Raw genomic sequence first — 19,724 nt, forward strand, 5'->3', positions numbered from 1 at the left:
GAGTTAGTTCTAGCACTTTGATTTTCCTTATCCATCCTAATTGTTACTTCATGTTCTAAATTTTCTCTATAAATTTTCTTGGTAATCTGTTTTGTTCTGTCCTAATTATGTGAAAAAAAAAAAGAAATCCTTTTCTTCCACACAATATGTGTAATGGGTTCTAGTTTGCTGTACACCATTTCATTTGGCACTATTTCTAATTATTAATCTTTTTGATATTTCTTATTTATGCATGTTCTAGCTATACTACTCTCTACTTTTTAGGATTTTGTCAAGTCTAGTTTTTTATTTTTTTAGTGAGTTTCAAAAGAGTTTCACTTCTGGATGTCACCTCTGGTTGAACCACCATCTTGTTATGTTCCAATTTAGTTTTGATTGATATGCATTGTTTATTGTATAAAGACCATGTTAATTTTTGAGTTTTTATCATTTTATTAATTCACTCTTGCCATGCAAGTTTCTCGTCTAAGTTGTATGTTATAATTTCTCCTAGATATTTAAACTGTTTCACTATTTTTATTTTCATGTTATTTACTGTTATGCTGTTGATTACTAGTGCCTCTATTACCATTATCTCAGTCTTTTCAAATTATATCTCGAGTCCTACTTTTTGTGCTGTATTCTGTAGGTCTTTTATTTAATTTCTGGCTTCGTGAATGTTATTAGCTAAAGTGCGTGTCATTTATGACGGCGGCCGAGTTTAGGTTCGTTCTGCGCATCTGACGTCACAAAACACAGTCAGCCAATGAACAGAGAACGACATTGCCAGAGCTCGACTGCAGTGCAGAGCACGGACGAGTGTCTTCAGTTTTAGAAACGTTCAGTCATAAATAAAGTAATTGAACAAAAGCAATGTCTTGATAGCAGACTTTCTTTTATAGAAAGTTTGGAAAAAGCATTCTTTATACCAATTGCTTCATATTCTATTAATTAATTAAACCTCCTAATTCAGGCCATAGCAAGGAAAGGTGTTTGTATCATTCTCACTAACCGCCTTTTCGCAATAAAGAACAGCGGTAATTGTTTATTTCCTATTGTACTTAGACGAAACGTGAGTAATTCATAGTCATACCAACAGTGTCTGTTGGTATTTTGCGTGATATTAAAAACGTCCTCCGGGAGATGCATTGAATGATGAGCTGCGTTAGCGCAATCGTTAACGTGTATGGCTGCTAACCGAAAGGTTCTGAGTTCAAACCTTGTACAGTGCTTAATATTTTCTTTATTTAAAAACAATATTGAAATGTCTTACTTCATGAATTTTATTCATTTGAATGTAATTTTTTGAAATTTCTAGTGGCAACTAAAATCGACCATATGGAAAGTATACGCTATGGACTTTTACCTCTACAAACTCTTCAAAATTTCATGCAATGGTTTACTACATCTAATGCTGCACAATAACTGCGTTGAACATCGAAACAAAATTAAGTCATTCATGGAGGGAAGGTATCAGTCAAGATGATGTGTAAAAATTATGTTTTTGGGCCAAATAGTTTTTATTAAGTCGAATGATAAAGTGTGTCAAAGCAGTCAAAACACCATGTGTCTGCACAGGCGAGCAATGCAGTGATGACAAAATCGCGCACATCGTGGAATGCGGGGAGCACGCCCCTGTAGCAGCGAAAGGGTTAATGCGGCCGTGGTGGTTTTACTTCATAAACTGCACGCTCCCCCCTAAACGTAAGTTTGCGAACTATACTATGGCGCTGCTTCTCTTGGCACATACAACTGGCAACGCAGCAATCTCCCGCATCTCTGCGGGCATGCACGAACCGCCAAGATAAAAGAATTGAACTATAGTAACACTAAGTCATCTGTATAATCCATGCAATTTAAATTTATTTGATCTTTCTTGGTTCCAGTCATTATGCTTTTAGGATTTTCCTTTTACCATGCCCTCATCACTCACTCCACAGCACGATTGAAGAATAACAGTGATAAACCACCTACCTGTCTTAAACCTGTTTCAGTCATAAAAGACTCAGATATTTCTCCTCTGAACTTTACTTTACATCTAGTGTTTTTCAGATTTAATTTTATCATTTTTATTAATTTGGGCTGGAGGCCGAAATTCCTTCCTATCTTTAACACTAGAGATCTGCAGATACTATCATAAGCTAAATCTACAAAGGTTATGACTTCTTGTTTTTATCTTACTGCATGCTGCATGGTAACCATAACAAATTTGTTATGTTCTGGGCATATTATACACAGCCTAAATCCTCTGTGGTATTCTCCTAGTTCCAGATCAAGATGATCTTTAGCACAATTGTACAGCATTGTCGACATGACTTTATATGTGATATCCAAAAGGGAAATTCCTCTATGGTTGTCTGGATTTGATTTGCTACTTTTTGCGTAATGAATGGCTCACAGTTGTAGTCCAATGTTCTGGTAGTAATTCTTTGCTCCTCATTCTCACTATGCAATGGTGTAATGACATCTTCAGTAGTTCTGCTGCATATTTCCAAAGTCCCACAATGTTCAATCTTCTCCACTTGCTTTGTAGTTTTTGATCTCTTTCAAAGCTTTGTAGACTTCATGGACTGTGGGTGAGTTTACATTTTCCACTGGTGTTTTAATATAAGTACCTGTTTATTTGCAGTTGTTCAGTGGATCTTCACAATTTAGTAATTTACTAAATGTTTCTGCTACAATAACTGTATTTTTTCTATTGCTATGGGCCACCTTCTTATTTTTATCTTTTAACATTAATATTGGAGAATATATCTTTGTAACTGTATGCTAAATATTTTGTAGTTGTCTGTTAAATATTCTGTAGTGATCTCTTGAGTTTGTTTCCTCACTATTAGCTTCTATTACTAGAAGTATACCTTTTTGATATTGGCATTTATCCCTTATTATTATTTTGTGGGTTATGTTTCTTTGTTTTGTGAGTTCCACATGTGATTCTTCTGTTTTATCACTCAGATATCTTAGTTAAGTTTGTTGTCTATCTACCACTGTTTTACACACTCATCGTTCCAACACTTGTTTTTTCGTTGGATTTATTGGAGGTACTTGTTCAACTCTTTGTTTTATCGTGCAATGATGTGATCCAGTATCTGTCCTTCTCAGAACTTTCACATTGTAGATTTCCCTGTGGTACTTTTTATCCATACAGAAAAGATCCAGTTGCTATTCTCCTTTTTTCCAGTCTGGAGCTTATATGGTCTTCTCTTGAAGTATGGTGACTTTGAGATCACGTTATGTTTCTCTGTTTATTAAACTTTATAATTTTCCAGGCTACTCATTTGTCTGATCACATGTTATTAAGTGGTAATCTTCTGAATTGGATGGGTGGATGAATGAATGAATAGACTGATATCATTGGTTCCTTAATCCTATGTGTGTCAAGATAAGAATAATTCACAGAGACGAACTACACAAAAGGGTGGGGGAGATAAAAGTGTGAAGCTAGGAGAGTTGCTCCAACAGAACCAGAAAGCAGCTGCAGGAACCCAGGGCACAAGCAATGGCCATCAGTTCTGTAGTGAATACACTATATCCGTTTAGCAGGAAGTGTACTTCACTTCACATTGCATGTGTGTAGGAAAAACCAGTTTGTCTGTAGATCACAGAGTCATCAGTGTATACCACACATGCGCCTGGAAATGCATCAAGGATGTCCAGAAACAGGCGGTGAAAAACCATAGGGTCTATTGAGTCTTTTGGTCCAAAGGAGAGGCTGGGCAGATCTGAGGATGGGGTACACACTATGGTGCTGCATGCAGTTTCTCCCTGACAAGACGCAACAGTGGGGAAAGATGGAGTTGGTCCTCTGGGGTTTTTTTTTTTTTAATGGCTCTGAGCACTATGGGACTTAACATCTGAGGTCATCAGTCCCCTTGGCCTGAGTTGTGGGAGGAAAAAAGATGCGGTAGTTCGGATGCTCTGAACTGGATTTCTAGCGAAGTATGTAGTGCTCTATGAGCATCAATGTTCTCATTTTAACTGTCAATAAATGTTATGATTAGAAACATACTGAACACATGTGCACTCTCTAAAGAGACTGATCACCCTTAGCTGTTGTTGATCACATACAGAAAAACCCAGCTTTTACACTTTTCAAGGGACTTGCAAAAAATGACGTAAACTGCAGGAAAATGTGAAATTTGAGAAATGACTTTTTTAAGTTTTACTGGCTGTGTATGGGGCCCCCTTTCCATTTCTGTACTTTTGTATGAGATATGTAGATAAAAGGCAAAAAAATACTCATCAGGGAATGTTTATTTTTATTAAAGGTTATCTGAATTTAGTGCTACGTTTAGCAAGTGACATGACATTCACCGACAGTTTAGCACAACAAATCGCATTAAAAATAACACAAACCACACAGCCGATATGTTGATTTATGTGTTTGCAAAGCTAAAGTGATGCAGTTTGCAGTTTAAGTATTTATATTTGAAGCCTATGAAAAGTGCATGTCAAGTGTACACTGCATTAAAGATCTCTCTAAACTGCATGATTTTAAGTGTAACTTTCCTGCGAAAGTGATGTCAGCAGATGTATGCAGTACCACCCATTTATCTTGTTGTTTTCAACTTCGTATATATAGGTGCGTGAAATGTGTAAAGTGCGTTAAATATGGCACTACACTACAGACCAATCTGTCACTGAAGCCTTTATTTCACACTCACTGACTTAGTCAGCTCCCAGCCAAACAGACACTTTCAAATCAATGTAGACATCAGGGTTACAATACAGATCCATCTGTATCCACAGCCAAAATTACAGGGAAGGAAACCATACTGCACTTAAGCATTTTAAGCACACATTTACAACACGTTAATATGCCATTTATATTTATTATACTGACCTTTAATTTGGCTGGCCTATAAATACGATGTTAACAAATGAATGCAGTAGTTACTACTTTATGGCAAAAAAATCCAAAATTGTGGGTTGTTTTAATTTTGCCTGATGTATTTTTTCAATGTGGTTTTCAAGTTCATAAACACAATGGAAAACTTTGTCATTAACATCTGCAGCTGAAATATATCTTTTAATTGTTTCCACTGCTGCATTAACAATTGCAAATGAGGGAATCTCATTGTCTTCATTACTATCACTGTCACTGTCGCTGTCACTGACACTTTCTGCATTTTCTTGTGTGTGAAAGTCGATAATGTCGTCAACAGAAACACTTTCCACAGTGACAACGTTGTCACCAATGTGTAAAAAATCGTGAACCAGATGCTGAAGCTGCAGCTTTTCCCATGACGAAGCAAGCAGTTTTTCACCATAGTCACTAACACTCACGTCTGGTACATCAGATCCATTTCCGTGGTCGGCTTCGATGAATCCTGCTACTCGGAAGCAACTGGAGATGGTGGCCGCCGTAACTTCTGTCCATGCCTTTGTACTATAATGCAAAGCATCTAAAATTAACACTTTAAAGGAGGCTGGGTCTTTCCCAACTTCCATCAAAGTTAATGCCTTCTGCACAATCTCCTTCCTATAGTGTGTTTTGAAGGCATGGATGATACCCAAATTCAAAGGCTGTAATTTGCTTGTGCAGTTTGGTGGCAGAAACTCTAATTGCACATTATGTAGTCTTATATTTCTGGGATGCACAGGGCAACAATCCACTTACAGGAGAATTTTTCTGTTGTGAGTACCCATTCTTGCATCAAGACAATGTAATTATTGCTCGAACAATTCCTATGTCATCCACGCTTTTTTGTTGACAATGGAGTTCATTGGTAGTGTTTTTATGTTTTTAAAACACCGTGGTTTTTTAGATTTGCCAACCACATACAGTTTAATTTTTTCAGAATCATCTGCATTCATGCCTAACATTACTGTCAGGTGAACTTTGCTGTGTTTACCTCCATGGCAGTTTTCGCCTTTAAAAGCAAGCATTTTATTTGGCAGTACACTGTAAAAGAGACCTGTTTCATCAATACTGAAGATCTCCTTCAGTTTATACTGTTCCAAAAGGTCTTGTAACCCGTCACTCTGCCATTACGTAACAGATTTTATGTCCAGACTGTTTTCTTCACCACATACAGTTTCGTACACTACATTGCACCACTTCTTGACTCTATCTATCCACCCGTTTGATGCTGTGAAGTCCTCGATCCCAAGTACATTGGTGACTTTCAGCACCTTTTCGCGTAACATCACACAGTTTATTGGAATATTCGATGCACGTGCTGCCTGAAACCAGTTCTTCACAATTTCTTTCAGTGATGCATATTTCATTTTTCTTGGAATCTGGCCCACTTTCCAAAATAGTCTCTGTTTTTCATGATAGTGTTCAATGCAGATACCTGAGTACCCAAACTCTGTTCTAATGCAACACGTGTTCCATGGTGAGCATCAACTATTTCCAGAATTTTGACCTTTTCTTCCATAGAAAGGTTTTTCCTGTCTCTTTTGGCAGAACTGGCATTTTCCATCCTAAATTGTGACAGAAAACAACAATGTGAAAGAAACAACTAACCACAGACTTCAATCACTTCACACAAGGCTACGAACACGCTACCCGGTGCACACAAACAAAGTAACAAACCCAAAATCTTTGCACGGCAGTTGTCGAGAGTAGCTGTGTCAACTGAAGTCGACTCACTTCGGTTGTAGGAACAGGCTTGTCATATTGCCAACCTTAGATAGTGACAACACTGTACAATGCGTATACAAACCATAAGGGAAACTACCGTATTTAGCAAGTTAAAAATACTGGAAAATGGATATCCTCTGTATGTGATCATTATCACAGAGTGAAGTTAACGCCGAAACGATACGGATACAATAACGCAACGGTACTACTAATTGTAGCACACAGTACTGACAGATAACATTGGTATTGTCTCGAAACGAATGAATGTTCCTCAGAAGCTGCGCATTCTTCCATCTTCTATCAAAACAGTTACTCCCATCAGCCACAACGCCAAGTTGTGGTTGGCAGTGCAGGATACAAATTACGTTTTTTGTGACTTAAGAATTGCTGAGTGAAGCACTCTGGTGTCAAGAAAGTTAAATGTATAACATATGTAAACACTACTTGAAGGCAAACGCTATACCTGCATCATTTTATGTCAATCACACCAGTTGTTTTCCTCCCTGCATCATTTTATGTCAATCACGCCAGTTGTTTTCCTCCACGAACATTGTTTCATAAAATGTAAATCAGGGGAAAATTACTGATATGTTAACGTGAAACTGGGTGGGAATTAACATTGTGAACATAGGAAATTTGAAGGGAGTGATAAAAAATGTGGGAAAATGTTCATTCCGGGAATGTAAAAGCAGGTTATACTGTAGTGCAAGAGGCTCCTGGCAAGGACAGAAAGCTATGTGATTTGGCCCACGTCTTCCATTTTCTACTAAAGATTGTTGAAAGCACCAAGTACATTCACAAAATTGAATAGTTAGGTGGATCAATCTTACTTAAAAAGAAGTTCGGCCTATCTAAAAGTTCAGAATTTTGTTGTCTCTCATGTTAGTGACACTTTACCCTGTACAACAATCACTCAGTTCTGTGCTTGTACACCACAATAAATCCCTGAATAAACCAACAAACAGTGGCTGTTTTAATGAAAACAGCATATCACAACACCAATGTCAAAATGCATTAGTAATGGGAAAAATTCTTGCAACTGAAGAATTTTCTCTCTAAGTAGCCTCTGCCAGACACCAAGTACATTCATTATATATAGTATACTATTTTCTGTACTGCAGTCTGCACCAAAAACAACATAGCACACAACAGAAGCAGCAGTGACCAAAAATAAATTATTAGTCTACAATATTATGGACATTAGGTATTCAAATTCATTTATTTGTAGTAGAGCTGTTCTATATACTAGAGTGATCCCTTTTCACAATCATCACTACTGAACAACCAGTACTGAGATAATATGCTATGAATTCACTGATATAAACAGAATAACATGTGCATAAACACATTCCATCTAACTATGAAGTCTGATTAGCAAAGACAAACTACACTTTGCTCAACAAATAAAATTCTGGTCATGGTTTCCCACATTTGCTAAAAGTGATGTTTTCATCATCTATCTATATGGATACTCTGCAAATCACACTTACGTGCCTGGTAGAGGGTTCATCGAAGCACCTTCACAATAATTTTCTATTATTCCACTCTCGAACACTGCGTAGAAAGGCCGTACGAGATCTGATTTCCCTTATTTTATTATAATGATCATTTCTCCCTATCTAGGTTAGCATTAACAAAATATTTTTGCATTTGGGGGGGGAAGTTGACGATTGAAATTTCATGAGAAGATCCCGCCATAGCGAGAAATATCTTTGTTTTATTGATGTCCGTCCCACATCCTGTATCACATCCATGACACTTTTTCCCATATTTCTCAATTATACAAACCCTGCTGCCCTTATTTGAACTTTCTCAATATACTTCATTAAACCTGTCTGGTAATAATCCCACACTGTGCAGCAACGCTCCAAAAGAGGACAGAAAAGCATAGTGTAGGCAGTCTCTTTAGTAGGTCTGTTACATCTTCAAAATGTTGTGCCAATAAATAATAGTCTTTGGTTCACCTTCACCATAACATTTTCTGTGTTTTCTTTCCAGTTTAAGTTATTCATAACTGTGATTCATACATATTGGTTGAATTTCCAGCCTAGATTTGGTTCATTTATTGTGTAACCAAAGTTTAACGGATTCCTTTTAGCACTAATGTGGATGACCTCACATTTTTCATTATTTAGGGTCAATTGCAAAGTTTTGCACAATACCAGTATCTTTTCTAAATTGTTTCGCATCTTTTGTTAATTTTACTAGATGATAAATGACAGCATCATCTTTAAACAACATAAAATGGCTGCTCAAAATGTCTCCTAAATCATTTATACACATAACGAAAAGCACAGGGCTATACCACTATCTTGGAGAATGACAGAAATCACTTCTGTTTTACTCAATGACTATCCGTCAATTACTATGAACTGTGACCTATCTGACAGGAAATCATGAATCCAGTCGCACAAGCAAAATCCCTTGTCAATAGCAGTCAACACTTCATGTGAATAGAGTTAGTTGTGTTTGACAATAACGATGTTTTCTAATTCCATGTTGGCTGCGTGTCAATATACCATTCTCTCTGAGGTAATTCCTAATGTTCGAACATAATATATGCTCCAAAAATCCCGCTACATATTGATGTTAATGACATGGGCCTGTAATTTAGTGGGTTATTCCTACTGCCTTTCTAGAATATTGGTATGCCTGTGGAACTTTCCAGTCTGTGGTTAGGAATCTTTCACCAAGCGAGTGGTTGTATATGATTGTTAAGTATGGGGCTATGCATCAGCATACTCTGAAAGGAACCTAACTGGCATACAGTCTGGATCAGAAGACTTGCTTTTATTAAATGATTTAAGTTGCTTCACTATTTTGAGTTTATTTACTTTTAAGTTACTCATGTTGACGACTGCTCTTGATTCCAGTTCTGGAATATTTACTTCGTCTTCTTTGGTGAAGGAATTTCGGAAGGCTGTGTTTAGTAACTCTACTTTAGCAGCTCTGTCAGTGACAGTATTTCCACTGTTATCGCACAGAGAAGGCACTGATTGTGTTATATGTAATTAAATACATACTGGAAAGATGGATAATATACAAAAAGAAATTGTAAACACCTTCTTTAAAGCTACAACTAACCCACATCCTGATGCCAGAAGCTTACTCCCAGAAAAATGACATGTGTTGATGCCACCTTCATGACCATCAATGGACTGTAAAAGCTTCACTTCATTTTTATCTCTTTCTGCTTGCCTCATAAGTTCTTCCTCATCCAGTAACCCATGCTGAAACAATTTAAACAGTTATAAGCACACAGGTTCTGCTACTATAAGATTTTCCTATTGGTATTTAGGTCGTACTCGTAATAATGAACAGAACAACTGCTCGATGTTATACTACTAGACATGCAATTTTCATCACCAAAACAGGTGAATAAAAGGACAACAGCTACATTTTTCACAATTTAATTGGTTATAAATATGCAAAAATGATATATTTATCACATATTGTGTGTAGAGAGTACAGCAGAATGAAGAGAATTATTCAGCATCAGTTTTTTTTAATTCTTTCAGCTCAATGCACAAAAAAGGCTAAAATAGTTAGCTTAATTAAAATGGCTTGTGGGATGCCAACTGAGTAATTTGACAGAATATTTTGATATTTATATTGTTTAATTGTAAATACTTAAGAAATGAATTTAGAGGGGGCAACAACAGAAAAAGTAACTTGCCAAATGTAATATCCTTTTTAACGTTCTGTACGCTGTAGGTGGTCAGCATAAGGCACATTTGTTTCTATGACAGTAATGTTCATTTCTTTTTAGTGGTTGGTTATAAGAACAGGAAACAATTTCATTAAAGTCATTTCTAATTGTACTAGAAAATAATACTCTGATTTAATGGTTTCTTTAAATGTTCCACTAAAGAGTACTAACTAGGTTAATTCTTATACTTTGAAGTCGTGATGCATGATGCTTCTTTCTGCAGTTGATGGGCATGTATGTGTTCCCAATGAGGATGATCTCAATGGAACACAAGGTGGAACTGTAATGGTGTGTGCAGTTTGCACTAGAGCAGTACATCCCATGACAAAACCATACTAGTAGCATCCACTGCCCACCACTCGCTTCACACACACATGGGGAAGCATGCAACCAGTAATTTCCTCACTAGGTATCATGCGCTTTCATTCCGTATCACATAGTGCTCACTCAGTGAATGTGGGGCAACAGGTGTATGGCCCTGCCACACCCCTAGAAAATACAGCCTCTGTACAGCTTTGTCACAATGTAGTTGCACTAATGGGCCTTGCAAGCATTACTACATTTAGAATTAGAATTTTTTTTTAGCAGTCAGTTTTCTATGTAGAAAATGAATGTTGTATACCTAAGATTCATCAGTTATTACCACAGCAACGAAATATGACTATGTATAACAAAATGTAATGTTTTAATCAAATGCTGAATATTACTGAAGATCACTGATTTAGCTGTGGAAATCTAAATTTGCGTGAATAAAAGCTGATGAAATAATGCTCAAACACAGACTCCGGCTAAAATCACGCTGACATTGAGACCATTTTGGACAGAACAAATGAAACAGATTTATATTGAAGAGTGTGACAACTGATTACAATTGTCTGCTATTTTTATAACTAAGAAAATGACTTCAGTCTAGCTACACTGCAGGCTCTCATGAGTAAACTGAGCAAATTAACTACCAGAACTCATTACAGTTTATAATATTAACTGCAACGACCACGAAGAGGAAGGATGCGTAAGGTGTAGTGATAAGCAGAGATGGACATTATTTGAATAAATTTGTATCTTGATAATTATTCTAGTACATATCATTCAAATAAATTTACCTGAAAATAAATTATTTGTAACTTAAATAACAAATAACATAGAATACTACGGCATTTTCTTTATTTATTTCTTGTACACAGATCTATGATTAGTATCTGTTCCCTTGGTTCAGTGCAGTTTCTATATGATAAAAAACTTATTAATACACTCCTGGAAATTGAAATAAGAACACCGTGAATTCATTGTCCCAGGAAGGGGAAACTTTATTGACACATTCCTGGGGTCAGATACATCACATGATCACACTGACAGAACCACAGGCACATAGACACAGGCAACAGAGCATGCACAATGTCGGCACTAGTACAGTGTATATCCACCTTTCGCAGCAATGCAGGCTGCTATTCTCCCATGGAGACGATAGTAGAGATGCTGGATGTAGTCCTGTGGAACGGCTTGCCATGCCATTTCCACCTGGCGCCTCAGTTGGACCAGCGTTCGTGCTGGACGTGCAGACCGCGTGAGACGACGCTTCATCCAGTCCCAAACATGCTCAATGGGGGACAGATCCGGAGACCTTGCTGGCCAGGGTAGTTGACTTACACCTTCTAGAGCACGTTGGGTGGCACGGGATACATCGGACGAGCATTGTCCTGTTGGAACAGCAAGTTCCCTTGCCGGTCTAGGAATGGTAGAACGATGGGTTCGATGACGGTTTGGATGTACTGTGCACTATTCAGTGTCCCCTCGACGATCACCAGTGGTGTACGGCCAGTGTAGGAGATCGCTCCCCACACCATGATGCCGGGTGTTGGCCCTGTGTGCCTCGGTCGTATGCAGTCCTGATTGTGGCGCTCACCTGCACGGCGCCAAACACGCATACGGCCATCATTGGCACCAATGCAGAAGCGACTCTCATCGCTGAAGACGACACGTCTCCATTCGTCCCTCCATTCACGCCTGTCGCGACACCACTGGAGGCGGGCTGCACGATGTTGGGGCGTGAGCGGAAGACGGCCTAACGGTGTGCGGGACTGTAGCCCAGCTTCATGGAGACGGTTGCGAATGGTCCTCGCCGATACCCCAGGAGCAACAGTGTCCCTAATTTGCTGGGAAGTGGCGGTGCGGTCCCCTACGGCACTGCGAAGGATCCTACGGTCTTGGCGTGCATCCGTGTGTCGCTGCGGTCCGGTCCCAGGTCGACGGGCACGTGCACCTTCCGCAGACCACTGGCGACAACATCGATGTACTGTGGAGACCTCACGCCCCACGTGTTGAGCAATTCGGCGGTACGTCCACCCGGCCTCCCGCATGCCCACTATACGCCCTCGCTCAAAGTCCGTCAACTGCACATACGGTTCACGTCCACGCTGTCGCGGCATGCTACCAGTGTTAAAGACTGCGATGGAGCTCCGTATGCCACGGCAAACTGGCTGACACTGACGGCGGCAGTGCACAAATGCTGCGCAGCTAGCGCCATTCAACGGCCAACACCGCGGTTCCTGGTGTGTCCGCTGTGCCGTGCGTGTGATCATTGCTTGTACAGCCCTCTCGCAGTGTCCGGAGCAAGTATGGTGGGTCTGACACACCGGTGTCAATGTGTTCTTTTTTCCATTTCCAGGAGTGTAGTTTATCCAGAAATATGGCTCAGTGGGTAAAGTTCCAGACAACAAACCTAAAGGTATGGAGTTCAGTCACATGTTGCAGCTACAATTTCCTCTGTTACATACCGCTTCTTCCAACTCTAATAATTACAAGCCAAGTTGCACCCTGTTTAAGAGTTCATGTCGAAATGTAGGTTCCCTTTTAAATGACTATGTAAGTTGCTTCAGAGGTAGCAGGAAGTTAGGGGCACACTACCGTGCCTAGCAAAACACTGCAGTGCTCAAACCAACCTTTGATTTCAGCACCATTTTACTTTATTTATAGTGTAACAAAAATACTTATAGGCAAATGGCTCTTAGCACTTACACCACCGATGGAGCCCCAGTCAACTGTCTCTGCACCTGCCAGTACCTTCCCCCCCTCCTCCTGCTGACATGTGCAAGTATGCCACATAAGTAGCCAAAGATGAGAAGCCAGCTGACAAAAACTCTTAATTTGCTATATCTTCCTTAGATTGCTAACAATACTGAAAATGGATGTCTCATTGATATAATTACACCATCTATGTTCATAGTGCGATAAAATGAACCAAGCAAAAACTCAGTGGCTGCTAAACACTAATTTCCTAAGATGTTTCTGGAATGATGCTGAATGACTAAAGTCATTCGAAACTATTTTATGATTAATTACAAATAAGCTTTCTTTTAGAAGACGGAATAGTTTATCAATGCGACACACAGCTATGCAGCTACAGAGAGCTTCAAGATTGAAAAATTCCGGAAGAGACATTGTGTTTGGAAACAGTGAAGAGTAGCACAGCACACTGGCAACTATATCTATCAAGAAAGTGTCAAGAGATGATTGGAAGACTTTTTCTGTCTTTCTACCCCAATTGGAATATGATTTAAAAACAAATAGTTTACCTGTTTTGCTGGCCACAACAAACTGCAGACACATAATAACCGAAGAAATGTTAAAAGAAATGATATCATATCATGAGTTTCAAATGATCTTCTGCCATACAAAGATGATTTTATTTTGAATGTAATTTGGGAGATGAGGGTAAAATCAAATTACTATGAATTATTTATTATTTGGAGGGAGGCGGGGGGGGGGGGGGGGGGGGGGGGTTACTGGTGTGGAATTGATGACTTCTCAGTCTTTGCTGAAGATGATTGCAATTCGAAGTCTTGTATAGTTATTCTCAAATAAAGATGGTGTTAGGTGATATAATGCACTGCTATCCTCTTTACATGTGTAGAAAGTATTACGTTTAGTGTGACACAACGGCAAATCCTCGAAAATCAAATAAAGTTTCTGATGAGATGTTTGGAAAAATGTTTACTTAATGAATTACAAAGAATTGGAGGAATAAATGTCATTGGATTTCAAATTTATCAATTATTCATGAAGTTTTTTTTATTCATAGGTAATGAATAAATGTTATTTGTGTAAATGAATAATATTTCAAAGAAGTATTTTCATTTGTTATACACAAATAATGAATTATAATTTTTAATCTTTATTCCTCATTTGAATAAATGTTGTCCAAGTCTGTGAGGGAGGGAAGCAAAGTGCATTGAACATGTGCACGTTACAATTTCGCAACCTATGTGCAAGCGATTGTGAGTGCATGATATCCACTTCACTGTGCCAAAGCATGCAATATATGCATGCCTACAGCTAAGTGTTCACTTGCTTGTGTTACTAGGTGAGGAAGCATCGGTCATCTGCAGCAACATCCACCGAAGTTCATGAAGTGTTTTCGTGCTCTCTCTCTATTTCACACACTGCACATGTATGAAGACAGTGCAGATAGGCCCCATGCTTGCAGGGCTCTATTTTGCACGATCTGCAGTTACCTTAAGACCTTTATTGGCCACCAATTTCTTCCGAACGCAAATTTCTCTTGATGTGGAAATAGCTGGACATTAGTGGGTGCCAAATCTGGAGATTCATAGACATTGAAATTTGCACTTCATATTCCTCACTTTTTCCATTGTAGAAACACCTTTGTGGGTATGTTCACAGTCCTGCAACTTACACAAGTCATTTATTTCTTTTTCATCCTGTTCGTCCAGAAGACTTGTGTAGTATTCACCAATTAATGTTTTACTCTTCACAAAGTAATAAGTACAAAGAATTCCTTCTGCATCCAAGAAAACAATGACCATAATGTTACTGGCAGAGGATGTGAACTTTCCCTTCATTGGCACAAAGCTATTTGCTTCTACCCACTTTCTTTTACCACTGTTCCATTTTTGGCCAAATGTGGTACATCCATGTCTCATCCACAGAAAGAAAATGGTGTCAAACATACAGCATGTTAAGAGTTCAAGTATCAATTTTGTTAACTGCTGAAAATGAAGGAGTGCAATCCTTACAGCCATTCATCAACTTCAGGTGAATTCCCATGTTCACACAAAACATGTTATTGAACAACAGATCCCAACACAATAAAAATGAAGTTTCATCGATACATACACAATCTTCCTGACAGGCTGAAAAACTTTCTCCTTGCCTTCACGTATTAAAACAATGTGTCACTTTTGTGACAGTTACATCAACAGCCATTACAATTTCACATCAACCACTAATGTGCTGTAAGAGTAATTTCTCTAAACTCAAGAATGCTGTCAGAGGTTGCAACCAATGTCATTATCTGCTTATGACTTTGGTAACTAAAAAAATTAACCACTTTTGACCAATAACAAAGTGATCTATAAAATCATTTCAGAAATAAGTTGAATTTATGCATACTAAATAAATCTATGTATAACTATATGCTTCCTTAATTTTTGTATTACACAGGAACTTCACACACTTTCCATGTAGCACAGTGAGAGGACTTTATCACTTCTCCATGTCAGCCATATTTACTAACCATTTCCGTAAAAAATCTCTGCAGAAATCAGCGTATTTCATAAGATATTCACAGCATAATTTGTGTGTAATTTTTACTTACTACAATATCCCTAAAGTATTTAAAACCAGTAACAGGGTGGTTCCATTGAAAAGGACATGATTGTTTTCTTCCCCCTTCTATGACCAATCCAAGCACATGCTCCTAATGACTATATCATCAACAGCATGTTAAACACTAACTAACCCACCTACCTTCCTTCCTTCCTTCCTTCCAAAAGTATATACATCACAGACAGGTGATAAATGGATTACCAGAGAAAGGAGGGGGGTGGGAGGGAGGAGGGGGAGGCATTGTGAGCTATGTTGCACTTCATATATAATGTATACAGAATTTACCCTCCTGGACACAAACAACTAATACAATTCAGAATGAATTGTCACTTTGAAACAGAGTGTACACTGATTTGGAACTTCCTGGCTGACTGGCTGTGTGGTAGGGTTGGGTTTGAGTTGGGTTGTTTGGGGGAGGAGGCCAAATTGTGAGGTCATCAGTCTCATCGGATTAGGGAAGGATGGGGAAGGAAATAGGCCATGCCCTTTCAAAGGAACCATCCCGACATTTGCTTGGAGCAATTTAGTTAAATCACAGAAAACGTAAATCAGGATGGCCAAACGTGGGACTGAACTGTCATCCTCCCGAATGAGAGTCCAGTGTGCTAGCCACTTCGCTCGGTGGCTGTGTGGTAGGCTGTGACTCGAAACCAGAACCTTTGCCATTCGTGGGCAATTGCTCTACTGACAGAGCCACCCAGGCGCAACTCACAACCTTCCCTCACAGCTTCACTTTCATCACCAACTCTCCAAAATACTCTTTCTCACAGTTCCATTCCTGCTAAGTATGCAGGAGAATTTCTGTGAAATTTAGAAGGTGAAGAAGAGGCACTGGCAGAAATAAAGCTGTGAAGATGGAAGATGTGCCTGCATGGTTAAGCAGGTGGGGAAATTGTCCGTGAAAGGTGTATGTTCTGGATTTGAGTCCTGGTCCAGCCCACAGTTTCAATCTTCCAGGAAGTTTCAACTAATGGAATACTGGAAAGTCTTCAACAGAACAGAAACAATGGAAGAATGAAAAGTAGCCCCTCACCATATAGCTGAGGCATTAAAGTGGTCAACAGCAACACAAACAAGATTGGAATTGTTGCTGAGCTTTTGAACAATATGGTTCTTCAGAACTAACTGAAGACCACGACATGTAGGAACGTGGCCCAATTTTCGGCCATTCTGCAAATCTTCCTCCATTAACCACTGGCATTGATACAATTTGTTCTCTTTCTGTGTGGCTAGTCCTGTGAGTTACAGCTAGATGGCAAGAATCTCTCTCATGTGCGCTGCACTGTTGCCCTACTTCACAAAAACCAAATCATTCGTTCGAGTGTCATTGTTATTTTTGTGTAGCAATATATCTGTGAATGTGTATCTGTCAATGTGTTAGTGCAATTTCCAAATAAATATGTCATATGACGGCAATAAACATGAAGTGCTTCACAAGCAGATGAGGGGAATTATTTACCGCATTTATAACTATTTAAAATGTGAATTTGAACGCAAGACTCCTACTGTTGACAAATGAAGATACAAGAATGGAATGCAGAAGCAGGTGATGTCAGTAAGATAACTAAAGAGAGTTGTAAACAAAAGTGTCACAGTGGTAGAAACATCAGGAAAAGTTGGTTTTGTGTCAGAAAGCAACCAAATCATGAGAAACTTTTAACACAAATCGACGGTTTTGACAACAATATTTTAAAGCACTCTATGTTTGAAATGTATATAAAATGTGGATACCTGATATCACAAAAACTTGTTACAATTATGCATGAGAAAATTGGCTTCAAAGTTACAGGTCCATCAGTGCAAAGAATTTTAAGAGGCATTGGTTTCAAATATGTTAAGAAGACAGCTTCTGATTGAAAGAAGTGATACAGATACAGTATGAATCACATCCCTTATATAGAGGCACGATACAAGAGAAGGAGGTAGTTCGACAGTGTATCACCTTGATGAAACCTGAGTGAATCAGAATCATTCCTGGAATACCTATTGGAAAAATCACTGGTTGTACTGGCAATTTTAATGTTCCCATAGGAATAGGTTCTTGGATAATTATTCTGCATGCTGACTCTTCTGGTTTTGTCCCCGAGAGTAAATTTGTATTTAGGTTTAAGAAAAAAAGCAGTGACTGACTATCATTCAGAAACAAATGCTGTCAGTTTCAAGAAGTGGTTTACTGAACAATTCTTGCCATACCTTACTTCAAAGTTAGTCATTGTAATGCACCATGCCCATTATCATTCAGTTTTTACGGAGAAAATGCCCAGCACAAACACCAGGAAAGCAGATATTGTGCATTGGCTTAGAAATAAAAATATTCCACATGGCATAAATCAGGCTCACACCAAACTCCTGCAGCTCGTTAATTTATACAAGTCACATGACAGAATTTATGAATTTCACTTTCTTGGATGTGAATATGGTCATGCAATTTTCTGTTTACCCACATATCACTGTCAGTATAATGAAATGGAATTAATTTGGACACATGTTGAAGGCTATGTGGGAGAGAAAAACAAAACATTCAAGATAACGGACACTGAATCACTTGTGCATGAAGCAACAATGTCCCCTTTCCGTGTGGACACACTGTGTGTAGTTCTTTGAAAAGCTTCAGGTAGAAGTCTTTGATACAGAGGTGAAGATGTATATGAGCCTTGAAACTATCATCATCAAATTTACAATCAGATGGTTCGGACACAGGCTCAGATATCAGTGACAGTGATATTATGATGCAGATTAAGAACAAAGTAAAGTAATAATATTCTTGGTTTAAGACTCATGGTTTAAAAAATGTATTTGTCAACATATCAACTGTATACATAGCATGTGGGAACTTCCCAGCCTTTACAGATGAGGAATCTTTATCTTATGAAAGTATGCAGATCATACTGTTCCTAGTGTTGTATCCTCTAATAACTCATTAGAATGGAGCCATATAAATTCATTATTAACTCTGATATCAAACCAATGTAAATCATTGTCATTTTCTTCATAGACAATGATTAATTGTTTGCTTGTGTAATTGGTCATAAATGTGGTCTCTCACTGTAATGCTGAACAAGTTAGTTTACACTCATAATGCCCATTGACAGCAAAAAATATGACACCATTACAGACCATTTTTACAACAGTCTTTGTGGAGTATTACATTTTTACGTGTAATATAGTGCAAATCATAATAAATGACACTTATTGCAACCAGTTTCAAAGATACTGTCATTAGACAATTGTCATTTTGAGAAATACTGTACTTGAAGTCTTCACAAAGCTGTGTTAGCTACATCTAAATCTGCATCTACACATGTACTCCTCAAGCCATTGTACGGTGCTTGGTGTAGGGTACCCTACACCATCACTAGTTTTTTTCCTTTCCTGTTCCACTACCAGACAGAGCAAGGGAAAAACACCTTCCCTCCAGTGATTCCCATTTGAATTCCTGAAGTATCTCCATAAAACTTGCAAGTTGTTTGAACTTACTGGTAACAAATCTAGCAGCCCAGCTCTGAAATGGTTCGATGTCTTTGGGTTAGACTTGGTGCAGATCCCAAACACTCGAGCAGTACTAAGAACAATTGGTATTAGTGTCCTATATGTGGCCTCCTTTACACAAATGACCCACACTTTCCTAAAATTCTCCCACTAAAACAGCAGTCGACCATTTGCCTTCCTTACCATAACTCCACATGCTTGTTCCATTTCATATCAATTTGCAACATTATACCCAGATATTTAAATGATGTTACGGTGTCAAGCAGGACATTACTTATGCTGTATCCAAACATTACAGGTTTGTTTTTCCTACTCATCCACATTAACTTACAT

At 38.5% G+C, this 19,724-nt stretch overlaps 1 protein-coding gene across 1 annotated transcript in view; it reads right to left on the reverse strand.

Annotated features, from left to right (window-relative positions):
• The window catches only part of LOC126183614 (WD repeat, SAM and U-box domain-containing protein 1-like), a 218,763-nt gene that overhangs the window by 95,548 nt on the left and 103,491 nt on the right, over positions 1-19,724 (reverse strand). The window contains exon 9 of the mRNA XM_049925730.1: positions 9,653-9,798. Within this exon, the coding sequence (XP_049781687.1) occupies positions 9,653-9,798 (146 nt within the window). The remainder of the gene's footprint in view (positions 1-9,652; positions 9,799-19,724) is intronic.

The sequence above is a fragment of the Schistocerca cancellata genome, chromosome 4 (assembly GCF_023864275.1).
Source record: "Schistocerca cancellata isolate TAMUIC-IGC-003103 chromosome 4, iqSchCanc2.1, whole genome shotgun sequence".
In the NCBI taxonomy this organism is placed as follows: Eukaryota; Metazoa; Arthropoda; class Insecta; order Orthoptera; family Acrididae; genus Schistocerca; species Schistocerca cancellata.